This window comes from Cyrtonyx montezumae, unplaced genomic scaffold, assembly GCF_038088225.1.
Source record: "Cyrtonyx montezumae isolate F1298 unplaced genomic scaffold, pur_monq_1.0 scaffold_7, whole genome shotgun sequence".
Classification (NCBI taxonomy): domain Eukaryota; kingdom Metazoa; phylum Chordata; class Aves; order Galliformes; family Odontophoridae; genus Cyrtonyx; species Cyrtonyx montezumae.
Window position 1 is genome coordinate 7,569,885 of NW_027072078.1, and position 19,629 is coordinate 7,589,513.

A 19,629-nucleotide genomic window follows, 5' to 3' on the forward strand; every position below is an offset into this window, starting at 1 on the left:
TTATTTTATATTATTTTATAATAGCTTATTTGCTGCTTCAGTGCTTTCTTCTCTCTTTGAGTAGCATTCCTTAGAGGTTTTGACTGCTTTAGCAAGTATTTCATATCAAATATGAAATACTCCAAGCTCTGAAAGAAGGAGACTTCTAGAAAAGACAGCTGGGCTTGAAGAGTTGTGTGGTTAAGGGAGATGAGAGTCTACATGGACATCACTGGTGTTCTGCTTGCTTGTTTCCTGTGTTTCAGGTTTGCTCCATTTTTCTTCCAGTGTAGAATAGTCATTTAATACTGGCAAACAAGCTTGATTAAATAGGGAAGAATCAAAATCCAAGGGATAACTTGTTTGTCAGTTATTTCCTGAAATGAAACCCTTAAATTTGTAACAGATCTCTGAATAGCAAGTAATGTTTTTGGGTTTTTTTATGGCAGTTGGGTTGAGTTGATAGAGATTCCAGCTGTTAGCCATTATATTGTATATTAGCTGATGTTGCCTCAGATTTCACTATCTTACATCATACTGAACTTCAGTTTCTGTTTATAAACATAATCCTTTCTCTGCTGCTCTTTGACCAAACCAATAAAAACATAAGGATTGGATGAATTTTTCTTTCAGAAATCTTCAGTCTGTTTGGGTGAATGACATCCTTAGAAACCCTGTCCAAAAATTGTTCCAGACTTTCTTAAAAGTTTATACTTTCCTAATTAGTTTCATTGTTTAAACAAAGACTTTACTTTCTCTAAACTTTATGCTTTGAAACTGGCTGCATTACGTTATGTGATGTTGAATTGCAGTTCTTTATTTACTTGTAGCTTACTTTGAAGTTGTAATTACATATGTATAGCATTGCATGTTGTGTGCTTAAATCCCTGCTGTTGTGTATCTGGTGAGGTAAAGTCGTTGAATGTTTAATCTTGAAAGTGCTTGGGCCCAGTTTTTCAGGCTAAAACCTTTTTATTCTGACTATGCTTTCCAACATGTTAGCTAGAGATTATTTTCTTTCCTAACTGGTTGCCTCTAAGGCTTAGTAGAGATGTAGCTGCGACGTGCTGTATCCAACAGTGGCTTCTTTAGCTTGGATGAGCTTTAGGTATTTAAGTCAATGGGAATCCTGATGCCAGAGTGTGGCTCTTGTGGCATGGTGAGCTCCTTCATCCTTTGCAGACTGTTCACCAAGGGAGAAGGAAGCTGAAATGAAATGTGCCTGTGATCCTTGTCTAGTATGGTGAAAATAGAATGAAGATCAAGCCTTCAAATGACCTTATGACCAATTGCTGATACTTACTGCTTTTTTGTTTCACTCTCCCACTACAGAGGCGAGCAAGCTTGTCATGTCATATGTAGCTGCTGTGTGTGGAAAGGGAGCAGAGGTTAACCAAGTGAAAGAACAACTTCTGCAGTCAAATCCCGTTCTTGAAGGTATGTTTCTCACGGTTTCTCACGAGCACGTACTACCTCTGTATATCAGCTTCCCTGATGAGTTGGCTTTGAAAACACTACCCGCTGTTGTTTTGTACGTACTTGATTTCCAAAAGTGTAGGAGGTTTTTTCTGTGAAAACAGCCACACAAAGTTGTTCAGTTACAGAGAGGTCTTCTTAAAAAATGAAATTTTTTCCTCAGGAAGTGAGAACTTAGGAAGTTAGGTCACATTTCCCAAACTCCTCAGGCAGCTCTCTTAGGGCATACCCTTTCCCAACCCTGGCTTGATGGTGCTTGACTGTATCAAGAGATTTAACTTCAGTTTAGTCCCTCTGATTCATTTCCTTCCAATTTATTTTATTGTAGGCCCTAGTAAACAAACAATCTCTGCAAAGCATTATTTTCCTTTTAGGAGAAAAAAAAAACTGGAGAAATGGATGTTAGGAAAAACTAACCCAATCCACATGGGTGCCTGTTATTCTCTAGAACTTATTGTTCCCTGGGTCTGGTGTCTCTGTTAGCTTGTCTTCCTGACAGCTGCCTTTCCTGCTCTCCCATGAAGGATTTTGTGATTGTCTGGGTTTTTGTTTTTTAATTAGTCAGTTTGAAGTGGTTGGCTGCCAGAAACAGGATCTTCATTTTTCCTGGAGATAGGATATGTGATCCTCAAAGCATGCAGTTTTATCCTATTGTCTAATAATTGCCTTTAGAAGTGCCTTGGTTATTGTGGGCTTATTTAAGTCTGTTGTGTTGATTCCTGGCTTGGGTTTTGCCACAGTTCTCTGAGCTATTGTGATGCTGAAACAAATTCTCCTAACTGCTTTACAAAGAAGTTGTGCTATGGCCATAGAATGCACAGTGTCCAGAATGACACTACTGAGTGTCAACATTTTATTTATTGCCTAGCTATCTACACATAAATGTAAGGGTATTTGTTCTATAGGGAGTAAGTATTTGTTAAATGAGTGGGAATATTAAAAAATAATCAAGAGAAGAGTAAGCAAAAGTACACAGAGCAGTGATGCACTGGGTTATATAAAATATGATCGTGAACTATATGCAGACACAAGTTGCAAGCAAGACAGCAGAAGATAAAATGTTAATACTTAAAGACTTCTAAAAATGCTGGATAAGCCTTTCTTGGTGATTGGATCTCTTTCTGAAGTCTGAACGGAGGGCTGCAGTGTTCTGTGGTTTGGGGTTCGCAGAGAAGAGCCATGCTTCAATTTATCCCTGGATGGCTTCAGATGTACACAGAAATAGTATTGAGAAGTGCAGTGGCTTTTCTTGCCAAAGTGAAGTTGCTCCCCAGGGACTGCCAAATTTATTGGATTTCATGTTAGCTTGCAAAAAATTGTTTTAATGCAGGAAGAATACTGTAAGCTCGCAGAAAAGTGCTATATCATTTAAAGGTATTTTTTGTTCTGCTTGGTGCTGTGGTAAATGCTTTTTGGATAGGAGGCTGCTGAGCAAGCCTGGCTGCTTATATACATTTTAGACAGGAATTAAGCATTTGTGGTTAGATTTGTTTTTCTTTGGTTACATAGATCGGTTTCAGTCTAGCTGCAGTGCAAGAAAATGACATAAATGTTAAATGTGCATGATTTATCTTATGGGAATTTTCTATTTTTTTTTTTTTTTTTTTTAGAAAAAAAAACTACAGTCACTGCTGTAAATTAACTTTCAGAAACAATGAACTTAAGGGAAAACTGAGGAACGTGTCTCATGCTTTATAATGGAACGCTTGTGTTTGATTCGGTGTGGTTATAAATGACTCTACTGTTCAGCACTGTGTTTAAGAAAATGTAGCTCAGAGATTTGGTTGTTGAAAAGATGATTTATTGCAGGCATAAAGATTTTAAAAACAATTCTTTCACTTATCCTTGGCCTTCAGGAGCAAGAAACTTTTCCTTTTGGCTTCAGTTCTTTGATTGAGAATAAGTCTACTCCTGCAAGTTTGCTGAAGCCTAAAAGCATATATTTATTTCTATCCAAGTAACATTGATTTGATTTGATCTTTGAAGATATGCTCACTATATAAATAAATACTGGGAGTAAATAAAGGCTCCTGCTGGAGTAGGAGTGCTGTAATTAATAAAGCAGGAGACACGCTCTTGTTTTGGACTCACTGTTTGACAGTGTGTGAGTTTGGATGTCCTCTGGTCCCGTGTGTGCTCTGAGCTGGCGACTGCCCTAGGAAGGCATTTTTCAGAGAGACTGCTCTGTCAGGCAGTGTGAACTGAAGTGGTTAAAAACAAGCTTCATTCAAAAAGCTAGCTTAGGTCAAGCTGGAGATAGTGTTTTAAACCCTTAGAAATCAGACTCTATCTTTTATCATTTTCTGTACTAGTAGATAACATTCATTTCTTTCTCTGAAGAGAAAGTAAAATTTCCTATATATAAAGTTATTTCTGTCGCAAGATTTTAAATTTGAAGATTCAAACTCAAGATTCACCTCAATCCAGGTGCAATTTTGTCTTGTAACAATTTCACCTTGTGTGCTTTTCTTTCATTTTCTTTCATCAACGCAACTGCTTTGGACTTCCATAGGTGTTTGCCCAATCGAGATAATGTCACATTAGTCTATCTTGAGTGACTGATACCACTGCAATGAATGATGTATTGCTTTTTCAGAAGTCTGTGATTCTTTAAAATGTTTAAAATGTCATAGATGTTATAGCATTTTATATATGTGTGTGGTTTTTTTAATCAATAGATGTGTTCTTACTTGCTCTTCTCTTTTGCCAGCTTTCGGAAATGCCAAAACTGTGAGGAATGACAACTCCTCTAGATTTGTAAGTATTTTCTGCAAGGTTAATTTGAATTCCTTATAGGGGAGAGCATGCTGCGTGTTGGTGGTTTTTGTTTTACCTCATATCAGCCATCAGGGCATCTGTAAGGACTGAATGAGTAATTTGCAGAGGGAACGTTACTGTAGTTGTCCAAGAACTGCAGTGCCTGGCAAGTGCTAGTGATCAGTAACAATCAGTATGGTATTCTGTACATTGTAGCATATCCTCCTTCCCAAATGTCTAGTGAAATTACTACAACTTTTGGCCATGTTTTTGAAAGATGTATCACCTATTTGTCAGAAATCTTGTTGGTTTCTGATGTGGGTGTAGACATTTCTTGAGAATCATACGGAAACAAGCCAAAAAAATCCACATTTAGGATCTGATGGTCTGTGAGTGAATGAAAATGTAATTGCAGTCACTGCCCTGCTTGTGAGGAGCAAGGCGTGCACACTGTGGGCCCTGTGCATGTCCGCAGAGGCCAGGTCAGAACTGAAATTTGAGGCTCTGCAGGACAATTTAGTGGATAAGAAGGGTAGAAAACATGCAGCTGTCAGAGATGACATCCTGCAGGCTGGAGGAGGGGAGCCAGCAGAAAGAAGAAGCAGTATTTGCAAGCAAGAGTCTTTCCAGGACAAAGTGCGACCGAGAAGGATTTTGCCTTTCAAGTCCTTGCTTATAAACACAAAGCTAAAAATACTTCTAGAAACAGCCAGCTGGCCCAGACCTTGGGAAATTAAGATTTAATTATCTGATTTAATTCTTTATCTCAGAAATTTGAATCGGCTCAGAATTAACTTCAAACATGAAAGTATGAGTATTGTCCTGTCTTGTCTGCTTCAGCTGCCAGCAGGAGAAGAATGGAGTTTCAGTAGGAATGTAATAAGCCGAACTTGACAAAATAGCCAGCAAATTTAAAAATCTTTTAGCAACAGTCAATGTGAAGTGCTTGATTTTCACGTTCTGTAATTAAAACAAGAAATCTCTTCCTAAATACAGTAAGGCAGGATAAACACAAGGCCTCTCCTTTCAAGAGATTGGCTTTTATCCTCTGATCTCACCAGAGGACGGTGAGATCATTTCTGTGCGTGGCTTGGGGAGCTGGATTGAATTCCTAGCAGCACTCTATCTTTCTAAACTTCCTTGCCAGGGTGAGCTGTGCTCGCAGCGTGGCTCTGTCCATTCTGTCATTGCTAAACGTAGCTGTTAGTGTGGTAGGTGCTTGTCATACTAATTGAAATGATGCAAAGTGCAGCGTGAAGCGGAAAAAGTCGTGCAGAAGTCAAGGAAACACACTGCGTCAGTACGGCTGCAAATGAAGTGGCTTTTGTGGGGACAGCCTGCTAATTGTTGCCTCTGGTCTCCTGAGTTACAAAGCAAAGAGTTGGATGGGAAAAACCTATCACGTGCACAGGGCAGGCACGCAGGGCTGCACAAACACCTGCAGTGACAGTGGTCATCACTTCTGCTCCTGAGTGCCATTCTGAGTGCTCAGAAGGTTTGGCATGGAGCAAATACGTCTGCTTGGACATCCGTTCTTCCTTTAACAAGTGTGGTAATGCCTGTATGACCTCAAGCACTGTTGGGTGGGGATAGTGTTCTGCTGAATGCTTGTGCAGCTTTCTTTTTGTTGATGAAACAAAAAAATGTTCTTTCTTAACAAATAAGCAAATTACCAGGTTATATTACAAGCCCTATTAAAGCAGTTGCCATGAGAATCTCTGGCTGTGATAGCAAAATCAGAAGCTTTGAATCATTTTTCAGTTTTTAAAATGTGATGTTTTGCACAGGAGGTTGCACTTTTCTCCTTTAGCCTTAAAATGACCAAGGAACTTTTAAAAACGTCTCTAGAATATGTCTGTCTTAGTCGGAAGTTACAGTGTTAAACTATGTTTCCTTCACAGGGAAAATACATGGATATTGAGTTTGATTTCAAGGGTGATCCACTCGGAGGAGTTATAAGCAACTGTGAGTATTCCTCATGATATCAGAATACTGACAGCAAAAAACATTTTGTTAAAAAGGAAGATAGGCATATGCTGCTATTTATTTCAAATTTAGCTACCTGTATCTCATTATGTGATAAATTCAGCTTTTTAATTTTGTTGTTTTGGTGATGAGTATGAGAGTAAATGAAAGGAGACTTGAAAGAAGTGTGAATAAATGTGTTGTTTTCAGGGAAATGAGCAGGGTGCCTGGGTCCACATATTGCTTCTGAATGGATTAAGTGTGTCTGAGGTATATTTCAAACTTAGATCCCTGGGCTTGGCTGTGTGATTTGATGGGTTGCGTATTGATAGTAGGTAATGTCAGAGATGCTTTGTTTTGTAATCTGGAAGTCACACAAAGTGTGCTGGACAATTCAATGCACAATTGAATGAAAGTGCTTTCTTGAAATCCAAGCATTCTAATGCTTCTGGGTTTCAGGGCAATCATAGAAATCACAGAATCACCAAGGTTGGAAAAGACCTCTGAGATCATCTAGTCTGATCATCCACCTACTACCACTATTTCCCCACTAGACCTAAGTTTTAATCCTGGAAGTAAGGCTGCTGATCTGACAGTCCTTTTAGCCAGCTCTCTGCTGGGGAGAAAGAAACCGTTAACTCAGTGCCAATTCAAGATGCCTTGACCTGCTTTTCTTTCTAGAGCTTAAGTGCAATTTTGTGGGGTTTTTTTGGTGCTATATAAATCTATGCTTGTTTGTTTTTCTTATGTTTCAAAAAAGGGATGGAGGAGGGCTGTGAGTGACTGTACTAGGTGTCACTGACCTGGCCTCAGCCTCTCTCCCTGCTCGGCCAAATTCATTCGTGTTTCTAAAGCCTTCTGACTCCAGTGCCATTTTCCTGGCTATGAAGTAGTTGGTCTGCCAACCAGTGAACTCTCAGATATAATATAAACTTTTAAAATCATTGTGAAGAATTACACACATGAATATAGTGTTTTATAATGCTACAATCTTGAAGCTCAGAGTGGTCACTCTTTGAGTGTTTATGGCTCTCTGTTAATGTTGACATTTGACAGTCAATAGAATTTGATGCCAGAAGTACTCAGTGCATTCATTGGTAATTAAATGTGGACCAAGCATAGTCATAAGTAATTTAATCTGTACAAAAAATTTCAGCAGGCTAGCTGTGGTTATGTTTTGTGTTTTTTTTAACTTCAAAATAAATCAAGATAAATAAAAATGAACTCTGCTTTGCAGACTGAACATTCAACAATTTGTCTTTGAAAAGACCATGCTGATTCATCTAATTAAAATATTGTGTCATATTAAGATGCGATCCAAATTGTTACTGTATTGTTTATCTGCCTTCTAAATCATAGCAGATTGTAATTATAGCATTGTATGCAATTATCTGATGTGATGACATATGTAATCAAGGGTAGACCTATTTTTTGATCTTCCTAGAAGATGCCTATTTTAGGTATTCTCACACTCTTCTCTAGTTTAATAAGTATCTAACAGTGAGAAGAGGAATATTGAATTTAAAATATAAAGTCTTTACATGTGGATCCTTTAGTGGAAAATATGCTACCAGCTGGACTATAAAATGCCTCTTATTAACACTGGATGTCACGGTTAAATACTGAGTTCCTGTGGCTAGGTGTTAACATATACCATCTCAGAGTTCACACAATATCATAGTCCCATCCACTTCTTTTAAAACTTAGTTTCATTAATGCTCAATGTTAAAGCAAGAGCATTGTCCTATTTTGTGTTTCTCCACAATTCCAATGCCTGCAACGTTGTACTGATGTTTCTCTTGTGAGATATCGCCATTTGTGATTTACTGGGGGGCTTAAATTCTACACCACTTACAGTTTACTCTGATGGTAGTCAAATTTAGGTTTTATCATCTTACTTTTTAAAGGAGTGCTGAAATTTCTTATCCTTAAAAGGGAAACTGTGATCAGTTTGTTAATAAATATTCTTCTCTTTCTGACCATTTGTTGGTTCAGTGTTGACATCATGTGAAGTTGATATCATAATATTTTGATTAAACTTTATTAGTCGAATCTGGTGAGCTTGATTCCCAAACACCTATGAAGTTGATGGGCTTTTTGGGTCACAGCATATGTCACCGAGCTGCATTTCATACTGGAAAGCAGACGTGTTGAACATCTGGATTAATTTGGTGGCAAAAAGGCTAATGGAAACACACCACTAATTTTATCAGGTTGCTAAAGATTAACAGAGACCAGTCAGTATGCCTATCACTTCATGTTGTGACAGATGCTATCTTGACCTTCCTTTGAGCAATTCTTGTGACCCTCAGTGAGCTCTTGCCCTATAATGACAAGGATTCACTTAGAAGTGAACCTTTCATGAGCTGGAGCTAGAGGGCAAAATTACCATAACAGTGCTTGCTGCCTGTATATCCTGTCCAGTTTGCAGTGAACAGAAACATCCGCTGTCTTTAGTAGCAGCTGGTAGATCTGAAATGTTTCTGTGCTGTAAATGGAGGGGTAAATCTTTTCAGTAAAGTCAGAATGTGGATAGTAAAGAGGAAGAGACTGTAATGGAAGAGTTTTGTAACGTCTGTTAAGACAGGACCGGCATGTTCCCAAACTGAAGATAATTTTATGTTTGGACAGTGTAAAATGCACACAGACTTATTAAAAGTACATTACATGTCGCTCACAGCTTCTGAGTGCACCGATTTGTATGGCATTCAAATGGTGTACAATCATAAGATAAAAGAAGCCCGGAGTGGAAAATTTGAGATGAATGTGATTTATGCAGTTGTTAAGTATGTTACTTCAGACAGGAGTATTTTTTTTCCCTGTAGATAGGAGCGTGGGTGAATGAGTTAAGTAATATTGCACTTGCTTGACCCTGCAAAAACAATAGAGTCATTAGGATGAAGTAAGCTGTAGTACCTAGCAAGTCTGGATCTTCTGAGACTTTTATTTCTGTCAGTTTTCCATGAAAGTCCCAGCATTTCCAGCAAGGTAAATGGTAACTGTATTGTCTCAGTGAAGTAAATAATATGTGCAGCTTCCCATGTTGCACGGTGTGTTTGGGTACCACTGCTGCAGAAAGTACTCTTGTGAGTGCTTGTGTGCTTAGAGACTTCCCACAGTGCTTGTGGGGAAACGCAGTTGGAGGGCTGTGTAATTCACTTGCTTTCACCTGGGTGTGATATTGTAGAAATAAAATACAGAGACCCTCAGTACTCTACTTAGTTTTCCTGTTATTATAACTACCATGTTAATAGGAATGGGAGCTTAAGAAAGGAGAACAATAGCTCATCCCCCTGTAATCCTTGTTATAATATAGGCAGTAGCTTATCTTGCTGTAACATACGACTTCATCCACAGATAAAACTCACTCTCTCTTGCTCCCAAGATGATAATTGTGAGTGTACATTCCTAGAATCATCTAGGTTGGAAAAGACCTTCAAGTTTGTGGAGTCCATCCATCAGCCTAATGTACCAACCACCATGTCCTTTAGTGCCACCTTTCTGCTACGTGCAGTGCACACCGCAGACAGGGTGAACTCAGTTTCTCTTGCACCTGTTGATGTGTACATTACATTTTTGGTCTGAAATAGCTTTTCATAGTACAGTCCAGCATGTTTCACGTGGGCACTAGCTCAGACATTTGCTAAAGCGGGGATCCTACAATATCTTACCCAGAATAGCTGTAAGCTTTACATTTTCACATTTCACCTGGGATTTCCTGCTGAAAGATATCTATCTTTTTAGCGTGATGTGATCTTTCCTAATCCACCTAAGCGCTCCAGTGATTTAATGATTAACAAGCAGATAACAGTGGTGCATGTGAAATACATTATATGTAATGCCAGCTTTTGAAAAGCTGCTTTTAACCAGCACAGCATACCTAAAGCACAGACAATAGGGAATGAAAAAGGACGCTGCTTTTTTGTCTTTTCCAAAACAGTATCAAAGATACCTGCAATGTTTCTCTACAGAAACAACTTTTTAAGCTAGCAAAGTGCTAATGATAACGTTGCAACTTGTTCTTCTGTCCTGCTTGTTTGTTCGGAATAAAAGACAGAAGTAATGACTCATTATCCAAGGAATCAACAACTGAATCATCTAAATCAGTGTTTGTTCCTATGGTATTATTTAAGAAGTAACAGCAACGTGAAAACATACTGTGGTTCCAGGGTGGACCTTTCCCAAATAATTGACTTCTCATTGTAGCTTTGATGCACAAAACAAGTTGGATGTCTCTGTTCAAGCAGCAGCATTGTAAGATAATGCAGAAATATTACCATAAGTATGCTCTATGTTCTTCTGTATAATCTTGATAATTCTCTGCAGTCCCTTGCTTATAAATTATATAGAATATATATTTATATAAAACATAATACAAGCAAGAGGGATTTTTTTTTATAGCAGCTGCTTTCTTAAGGTAAATACTCAACTTTGTCAGCAACTGCTTTTCAGAGCTTTTTTCCCTAATTACAAAGGCAGGCAGCCTATGGAATAGTGGGACTTTGGAAAGCTGGCTGTTAATTAGTAACCTCCTCTCTTCTAAAAAAATACATAATAAATAAAATAAACCCCAGGGAAAAATCCAGGACAGCTATCCATATAACGCAACATATTAAATTCAACATCTGCTTGAGCAAACTTTTTTATACCTGCAGAAGGCATGGATGTGAATTAGAAGGAGGCTTACATTTAATATTTTTGCCAGGATGTGTAGCTAAGCTTTTATAACAGCGTTTGAATCAATTTATATATAGAATGTTTTTCAACATGGCTAAGCCAAACCGCTTTGCAAACTGCATCACTTCAATATCCTCTGAAAACACAGCCGTTTCCTGAAGTGTGTGCAGTCACCGCAGGAGCTGAAGTTGTTTATTTCTTTGAGATTAAAATTGGCTGCCATCTGTTCCAACACTTAACTTGAGAAGTTGTACAGCCAGCTTCACTCAGTGCTGCCTTACCTTTGCCATTCCTTCCTTGGTCCCAGCATTGCCACTTGGAGGGGAACCCACTTCTCCTATGAATTAAAAATGAGGCAGTTGGGTTAGGCACGGGATGGCTCTGAATTCCAAATGTGGTTCAGCAGGGAGGCCTTCAGCTTCAGGAGTGGAAAGGTGGTACTCTGGCTGCTGGTGAGACCTGTGTTGTCTGATCTGTGCCTTTCTGATGGAGCATCATGTCAAATGTTGGTTGTCTGTGAGCTGTAATTAAAAGAAGTCATTAACTTGGAAAAGCACAAGGGCACAGCTGTATCTCACCCCATCGTGATGTCAAGATGAACTGCTGGCAGCACGGGACAGCCTCTTGCCTGAGTGTACCTGTGCTTTGTCACCGGGCAATGGAAGAAACTGTAGGTTTGCTCAAGAAGTCCAAAGTTCTTCATCACACTGTGCATACAGCGATGCTGCGGATTCACCTTCATGCAATCTTTACCCACCCAGGTGTTCAGCTCCTTGGGAGCTGCTGTCATGGCCACCACCTGTGGTGCCCCAAATGCTGCACTCAGGCAGCAGTGTCCATCAGAAGGTGCTTCAGCGTAGCTAATTGCACTCGGGATGAACGCAGGGACAAGATCAGTCTCATCAAACCTTACACTTGTGCTGGCTGTTGTGCACATCACCTCCCAGGAGCTGAGTTTTCTTTGTAGTTCACAGGCTGCATCACTTACAGGTGCAGCAGGCCTTACGCATTTCTGAAAGATTTTGCTTGTGCCTTCTGTCTTCTAATCTGCTGGTGATCACAGAGAGAAATAAAGCGGGCCAGTGTATTCATACGAAAATATTCTGCTAAACCTTTCCATGACCTTTGTGGTTTTGTTTGCTTGTTTAGATCTGCTGGAGAAGTCTCGTGTTGTTAAGCAGCCAAGAGGTGAAAGAAACTTCCATATTTTCTATCAGATCCTGTCTGGTGCATCGGAAGACTTCCTCTGTAAGTGTGACACTTGTGCCTTTTTCAGATACAATTCCTTAACAGACCATTCCACACGTCTGCTTTTGTGGGAAATGCAGTGTACTTCCATTTTTCAGATCACTGTTGTCAGTGGTCGTAGCAATAGCAATTCCTGCAGTAAATGTATGGTTTGATATTTTCCAGATACCTGAGTCAGAATTGGAGATGTTTGCAATGTCTTACAGACAGAGAGGGCTGCCTGTTCTTAACCAGACCACTTGTACTTGAAAGATCCTTACAGAAAACTGAATCTTTTAAATAAAAATCATTCTTGACGATATTGACTTGGGACAGAGGAGCTGCTAACAAGCACGCTGTTACAATGATCTTTTTATTTGATTTGTTAGGCAAGCTCAAGCTGGAGCGGGACTTCAGCAGATACAACTACCTGGGTCTGGACTCTGCCAAAGTGAACGGAGTAGATGATGCTGCAAACTTCAGAACAGTTCGGGTAAGGAATGGCAGGGCCTGGGTGTAAACCCCAAAGTACTCAACAGAAGAGCAGAGTTGTTATGCCTGCAGCTTTGGCCATTTGCTCTGGTCAAGGCTGGCAGGGCCATCTTTGAGTCATTTGAAGGTTGTCATAGAAATGTAGATTCTTAGAGTTACTGTCTTTTTGAGCAACAGAATGCACTTGAGAAGACAGCAGTATCTCTTTTTTGGCTATGGATAGTTTGGTTGGATTATAGACTTAACTGGCTAAAAAAATGCTGCTTTTAAAAATTCAGGAACTGTCTGATACAGATCCTAGAAGTGGACTGGACTAATACTCTATCTCAGTTACCAAACCCTCTGTAACCCTTTATATTTCAAATGTACTTATCGAAGCCTGGAGTTACAATTTTGGTTTGATAACATAAATGTTTGTAAAATATTCCTAATATATGCTAATACTTTTGCAAGTATGATCTCTTTGAATGTAGTTTCTTTTATCTCATAACGTTATCTGTTTCCTTTTCAGAACGCCATGCAGATTGTTGGTTTCATGGATCATGAAACACAGTCTGTTTTTGAAGTGGTGGCAGCAGTTCTGAAATTGGGAAATATTGAGTTTAAGCCTGAATCTCGTGTCAATGGCTTAGATGAAAGCAAGATCAAAGATAAAAATGGTAAGCTGAAATTAGCGATGGGAAGAAAAGCATTAATTTGTCTGATGTTCATTATGGACATTGTCATTTCTGTAAGCATGCCATATCATACGAGTCATCGAACTATTAAGGTTGGAAAAGACTACTAAGATCATCTAGTCTAACCATCAGCCCATCCACACTGTGCCCACTAACTGTTCCCACTAACTGTGCCCCTCAGTGCCACATCTCCATGTTTCTCAAACACCTCCAGGATCAGTGACTCCACCACTTCCCTGGGCAGCCCGTTCCAATGCCTCACCACTCCTTATGAGAAGAATTTCTTCCTAATATCCAACCTGAACCTCCCCTGGCACAACTTGAGGCTGTTATCTCTCATCCTAGCACTGACTGCTTCCAAAACTTACCTGCAAGCAAACATGGCTTGAATTTTGTGCAGTTTGAATTGTTCCATGTTTGAAGTGACTTTTTTTTCCCCTTCATTAATGATTTCTTCTGAAATGTGGAATTGTACTTAGCATTTCTGTAACTGCTTGGTTATTCTGCAGCAGAGGCTTTTTTGTTTTGTTCTGTTTTGCAATAGAATATTTTCCTCTATAGCTTCCTTTGGTGATCTGAAGTCATGTTTTTGCAGTTGATACATTTTGGAGGTTGAGCTATTTTCATTTCAAAGCTTTCCATCAAGAAGAGTAGTCTGTGGCAAATGGAAGAAAATTTTCTTTGCAGAAATATCCAAATAGAAAGGGCTTTCAAAGCTCATAACTCACTGGATCCTGCTTCCTCATGCTGTGCATTTAAAAAAAAAAAAAAACTGTGCTTGGCAGGAGAGGATGAGGGAATGTGGACGGGAAACATTTCAGTTGAAGAAAACCTGTTTGGGAAAACACTGACCTATTTTAAAGCTAATCATTTGGGGGAATAAAAACAGTGCTATGAAAGGATTCATTATACTTACACCCTGCTTTTTCATGTTAGAGCTAAAGGAAATCTGCGAGCTGACAGGTATAGACCAGTCAGTGTTGGAGAGAGCTTTCAGCTTCCGGACAGTTGAAGCCAAGCAAGAAAAAGTTTCAACAACGCTGAATGTGGCCCAGGTAAAAAGAGGTCCTGATTTTAACAGATAAAATTGTTTTTAATGGCTATTTATTCTACCTAAGTAAACCACAACTACCCAAATAAAAGCCCTGACTAATAGGCTCTATTGAATAATCACTAGCTTAAACATATTCTGATTCAGCAGTTCAAATGTGCTGGGTGCATTGATTCTGTGTGTTAATTACATCAAAAAGATGGGCAATTGGAAAATGTCATGGAGGATGAAAATCTAAAGCAGTTCTGCACAGAGTGCACGTTGAAAGTGTTGTGGTGAAGCAGCCTGTTTTTGTTTAGAGCAACTGGAGGAATCTCATGGGTTGTATGCCCCAGGCGGCTTAAAAACTTTTGCTGCCAGTGTGAATTTATCTTTCTGCAGTTCTTCCAAGCCAGTGTGATTGCCACCTGTGTCTCATCAGCTTAGGCCAGCAGGAATGCAGTTTCACTGACCGCAGTTGCTCAAGTCCTTTTCTTAAGATCAGTATGGGGAGATACAAGTTTTGCCTGTGGCCAGTAGGATGGAAGGATGCTGCTGAAACCTCCTGGCAGACCATGCTGGTTGAGGATCCTGCTCAGGCAGCGACACCGCTGCCTGAGGCACGTGCACTCTGTTCAAAGCTAGTATCAAGCCCAGCGTTTATAACCTTTTTCTTCTTTTTTTTTCTTTAGGCTTATTATGCTCGTGATGCTCTGGCTAAGAATTTGTACAGTCGCCTCTTTTCTTGGCTTGTTACCAGAATCAACGAGAGCATTAAGGTATCACTGTTTTATGCCTGTAAGAAAATCAATAGAATGGAATGGAATTGAAGTGGATGAGAAAAGGGTGTTTGCCAATTTCATTCTACCTGGTTGTATGGTCTTAAGGTGCTGGGGAATACTTGTCTCACAGCTCCAAACATTGCTGTCTGCTCTTTTGTGAGCTCGTGAAAAACTCACTTGAAGTGGATTTTGAGAAGCAATGTTTAGCATCTTAGTTTACTCAACCTGACAGCCTGCTGATGAGATATACTAGTTTTCCCGACCCCCCATATGAAATATACAGAAGAGTAACTTATTTATTGCTTTGTATTTTTTAAAGGCACAAACAAAAGTGAGAAAGAAGGTGATGGGGGTGCTGGACATCTATGGCTTTGAAATTTTTGAGGTAAGGCCTTTATAATAGTAAACATTTAACATGAGAGCTGTTATTAAACCTAATAGAGTAGTTTATGAATGTGTAATGGGAAAATACGTAATTTGAATTGTGTGTCATACTTAACTAAAAAGCACTTTAAAATGGAGCGATGTCTTAGCATGTCTGGTAACCAAACCAGAAATTCATGAAAGCAAAACTCGTGTTCTCACACAATAGGTAAATAAATATTTATGGTGGCAAAATAAAAGCATTTTGTTGTGACATACATTCTCAGCACGAGAGAAGCCTGACAGTGTCAGTTCTGCTCTGAGGCATTTTGTGGATTCTTTGAACAAGTTTTGCTCCTTTTAAAAAACAAACCAAAACCTGTACTTTTTGTTTTTTGTTTTTTGTTTTTTTTCCTTTCAAAATTAAACAAAGAATAATATTCTATTTCATCTTGGTTCTCCTACATAAATATTCTGTACTGATTCCTAGCTTGTGACCTGTGGCTCACTGCTGTTTATTTACAATAGTATTTTTGGCCTGCTGATATTCTGAAACAAAAACAATCAACGAGGAATATTTAATTGGGTTAAGGAGTCTTCATAAATCTTACTCTGCCAGTTTATTTTGAGAGATTTATAAGCCTTGGTTGCAAAGAGCTGTTTAAACTGGAAACTCTATTGAGGAGAAACATCAGCAGGAAACTTTCAATCCTTATCCACTTTCTTGAAAATTCAGCAAGCATCTTTAAACGATGTAGAAGATGGGAACAATTTGGAGAAGAGTAATTATGTCTGGGTGGGTGGTGTAAGCTTAATTTCAGAAGCCTAACATCAAAGTGTTTGCAAATCAAAACACCTCTATGAAGAGGAAAAACAAAGGTGATACTTGCATCAAGGTTTTACTCAGTGAGGTTTATACTGTTTGTATTAAGCATCAGAGGATATTTATGAAAACATATTGCAAGTAGTCTGAAAACATATTGCAAGTAGTCATTGGCTGAATGCAGGACTCGGTGCAAGATCTCTGGTGTACTTCGTGTACTCTTAGCAAGCTGGAGAGTGCAGCGGTCCTGCTGGCAGCATGGGGCAAGAGCTCTGCTTTCCTTGGCATTTTATTCTTTTTGATTGAGGATAAGCATGTAGGGGGAGGTGAGTGCTGGAAGCTTGCACTAGTGCACAAGGCAGCTGAGTAATGGTGTTTGAGGGACAGTGCTGAAGAAACAGGCTGCATAAAGCTTGTTTCTCCTATGTCATTTTCTTTCTTGTAGTTCAGCATATCAGGAGGTCATAAGTAAGTCATTTGGCAGAAGAAAAAAATGAGAAAAACAAGGGTCTTCTCCCTTGCCTTACAGGGTAGCCTTGGCAATTCAGACAAAAAGTGTTAAAATAGTATGGGAAAGTTATTGTTCATTCTTTAAATGATGAGATTGGGTTCTACTGGAGGAGATGGGAAAATATACATGATGGGAACATTCTATTCATGAACCTGGTGAGAGCCCTACTCAAGCATTCGATTCAGCATCATGGAAATAAGTGAAATTCTTTCTGAGCATTCAAAATGGGATTCTGACAGTACACTAGAAACATTATACCATATTTTATTAAGACACCTGAAGACTAAACTCACTGTTTTAGATTTCTGCAGTTACTACAGTCACAGACTACAGCTGTCAGTATTGGGACTGTGTGGCAGTGCTGAAATTCAAAGGATAAGTGATGGGGAACCAAACTATCAGAAGATGCCAAATCAGTGTTATTTCTAGTACTACCAGTTTGGACAACCCTGTGTTTCCAAACAGGTTAATTTTATAACCAGAAGCTGCTGACTTCTTCTCAATTGAATCAAAAGCATAGATGCTCATTCAAAGTAGAAGAAAATTCATTTTCTATGCAACTCTTGGTGGAACTAAGATAATGTAATGTCATAATCCTTAAATTGAGTAAAATAAATCTGTAATGAGCACTACATAAACAAAGGGTAGTTGCTCTTGCAGTCACTTGAATGATTGCACACATAGTGATGTCAGCGTAGAAAGAGGATGCCAGCCAAATACTTCTACAATGCATCTTATGACAAATGATCACATCTCACAAAAATTGTTAAACATCTTCAGAAAACATTTAGATACAATTATTGTTGAGAATTCAAGTAACCACTTCACAGAAAATATATAGTGTTAAAATAAATTATATTGAACCCAGTTGCTCCAGCAACTTGAGGGAAAATCAATAATAGCCTAAGATTTATTTCATAAAAAGTGTAGTGGACTTTGAAGTTTTTTGCTGTGTGGTGCATTTGTAAACATGGCTACTAAATGTTCAGATTACTAGCTGAAGTGACAGTGACTATACCCATCTGATCATAAATCGTTTATAACCACAAACTGAACATGTGCAGTTCCCTTTTGATCCTAATCTTAAGTCAGATTTTCATTTCTGCATTGGTTATTGAAGATTAGAACAACAAAAAATGATTGCTAAGAATGTTTTTTTTCTTTTTCTCACAAAAATGGATTGGAAGGTTTGTAAAAACAAAAATCTGTAGGTTTCAAACTTGTTTGATATGCTGAAGTTAAAAAGGCTTGCTTTAGATACGTTTTTACTCAGCAAGCAGCTAGGCTTATCATTAGTGTCTGTTCTTTGACCTACAGTTTCTTTGTAACTTCATAAAAGAGCTCAAAGGGACCTCAGAGGCTCACAGGCTGAGATGTATTTTCTCCCTCTCTGTCCTAACTCATGATCACAACTAGAATAAACAGACTGGGGGCGAGGACAGGATGCATCAAAAGTCATAGCAGGGATAGGAGGAATTTTTCATAGACGTGCTCAATGTTTGCACATGAAGATTAATGTCTCTGCAGTGAGTAACAAGATGCCTGCTTACTGATTTCAACTTTTTTACCTTTTTTTTTTTTTTTTTGCTTTATACTTACCCATTAGGATCACTAGAGACTAAACTAATGATACTCTAGCTAGCTGTTTTGCCATAAGGCTCTTGCTTAGAAGTTACTGGGATACATTATAGAAACATGAATTTGCTACAGACTTCTTGAATAAGGCCTAAACCATCCTTATTTCTGATGAGGATGGTTCCTTAGATCATCCTACAATTCCTGCTTTAAGAAGAGTAAAATAAATAACATTTACCATTCTAAAAAATCCTACACTTCGCCTTCTGATAATGACTGCAGCCTTGTTTTATTATAAGCAATTGTGGCACTGAAGGACACTGCTCAGTTGGCCTAGTGGAGATGGGTTGATGGTAGAACTAGGTGATCTTAATGGTCTTTTCCAACCTTTATGATTCTACAATTCTGTAATTCAAGTGACTTAAAAATGGCATTCAGCTGTTTTTGAAAGCTGATTGTACTTGCTTTTCACTGCATTTCTGCATTTAACTTAAGCTGAAGTTTACCTACAGAGTAACTGGAAGGCTCTAGAAGCCTAGCAGAGGCAAGATACTGAATGCTGTGGTGATAGTACTGGATACTATGGTATTTGGACATGGTTGGTATTTTATCAATCGCTAGAAACATTTTTCAGACAAACCCAAAAGCTATCTAAGAACACAGATTTAAGGACTTTGCTGTCCAGAAATTCAAATTAGGCAATTTAAAGCTATTGATAATCCTCAGACTCTGTGGGTTTGGCAGATTTCAGCAGCAAGCTCAGCTAAATGATTGCAAAATAGGTGCTGCAAATCTGTGTTTATTCTTCATTTCTGCCATGCCTTCTGTGGTAAGCCATTTGCAGGGTCTTGAGTGTTTGGAGAGCTGAATGGTGAAGTGTTGGGCGTCTCTGTGCAAATGGCCTGCAGGCAGGTATTTAAGGGAGTATAGTCAGTGTGAAAAGGCAGGCTGCGGGGCTGGGGTGGTTGTGTGATGCTGCAAGCCTCATTCTTGAAATGTGCCAGGAAGTGCTGTGCTTGACCCTTGTTTCAGCTGAGCAAGAAGGGGGGACTGTGCCAGGACAGGAGGGCATGCTGAGAAGTGCAAGGGAAGGCTTCCAGTGACCCTTCATCAGGGATCCTCTGAGCATCGGTCTGGGGCAGTGCAGGTGCCTCATCTGACTGCTGGATAGAAGTTGTTGGCACAACAAAGCTGGGTTAAGGATCCAGCTGATTTTGATCCATGTCCATGAGAACATGCAAGGACATAGTGTACACCAAATTCCGCATAAAACTCAGTGGTAAGAAGAAATATCT

The 19,629-nt window shown here is 39.1% G+C and overlaps 1 protein-coding gene across 5 annotated transcripts in view; it reads left to right on the forward strand.

Moving 5' to 3' along the window:
* The window catches only part of MYO1B (myosin IB), a 90,035-nt gene that overhangs the window by 39,217 nt on the left and 31,189 nt on the right, over window positions 1-19,629 (forward strand). For all 5 annotated transcript variants that reach the window (XM_065751116.1, XM_065751119.1, XM_065751120.1 and 2 more), the window contains exons 5-13: window positions 1,312-1,416; window positions 4,166-4,212; window positions 6,114-6,177; window positions 12,004-12,102; window positions 12,471-12,574; window positions 13,085-13,232; window positions 14,187-14,305; window positions 14,973-15,059; window positions 15,382-15,447. In XM_065751116.1, the coding sequence (XP_065607188.1) occupies window positions 1,312-1,416; window positions 4,166-4,212; window positions 6,114-6,177; window positions 12,004-12,102; window positions 12,471-12,574; window positions 13,085-13,232; window positions 14,187-14,305; window positions 14,973-15,059; window positions 15,382-15,447 (839 nt within the window). The remainder of the gene's footprint in view (window positions 1-1,311; window positions 1,417-4,165; window positions 4,213-6,113; window positions 6,178-12,003; window positions 12,103-12,470; window positions 12,575-13,084; window positions 13,233-14,186; window positions 14,306-14,972; window positions 15,060-15,381; window positions 15,448-19,629) is intronic.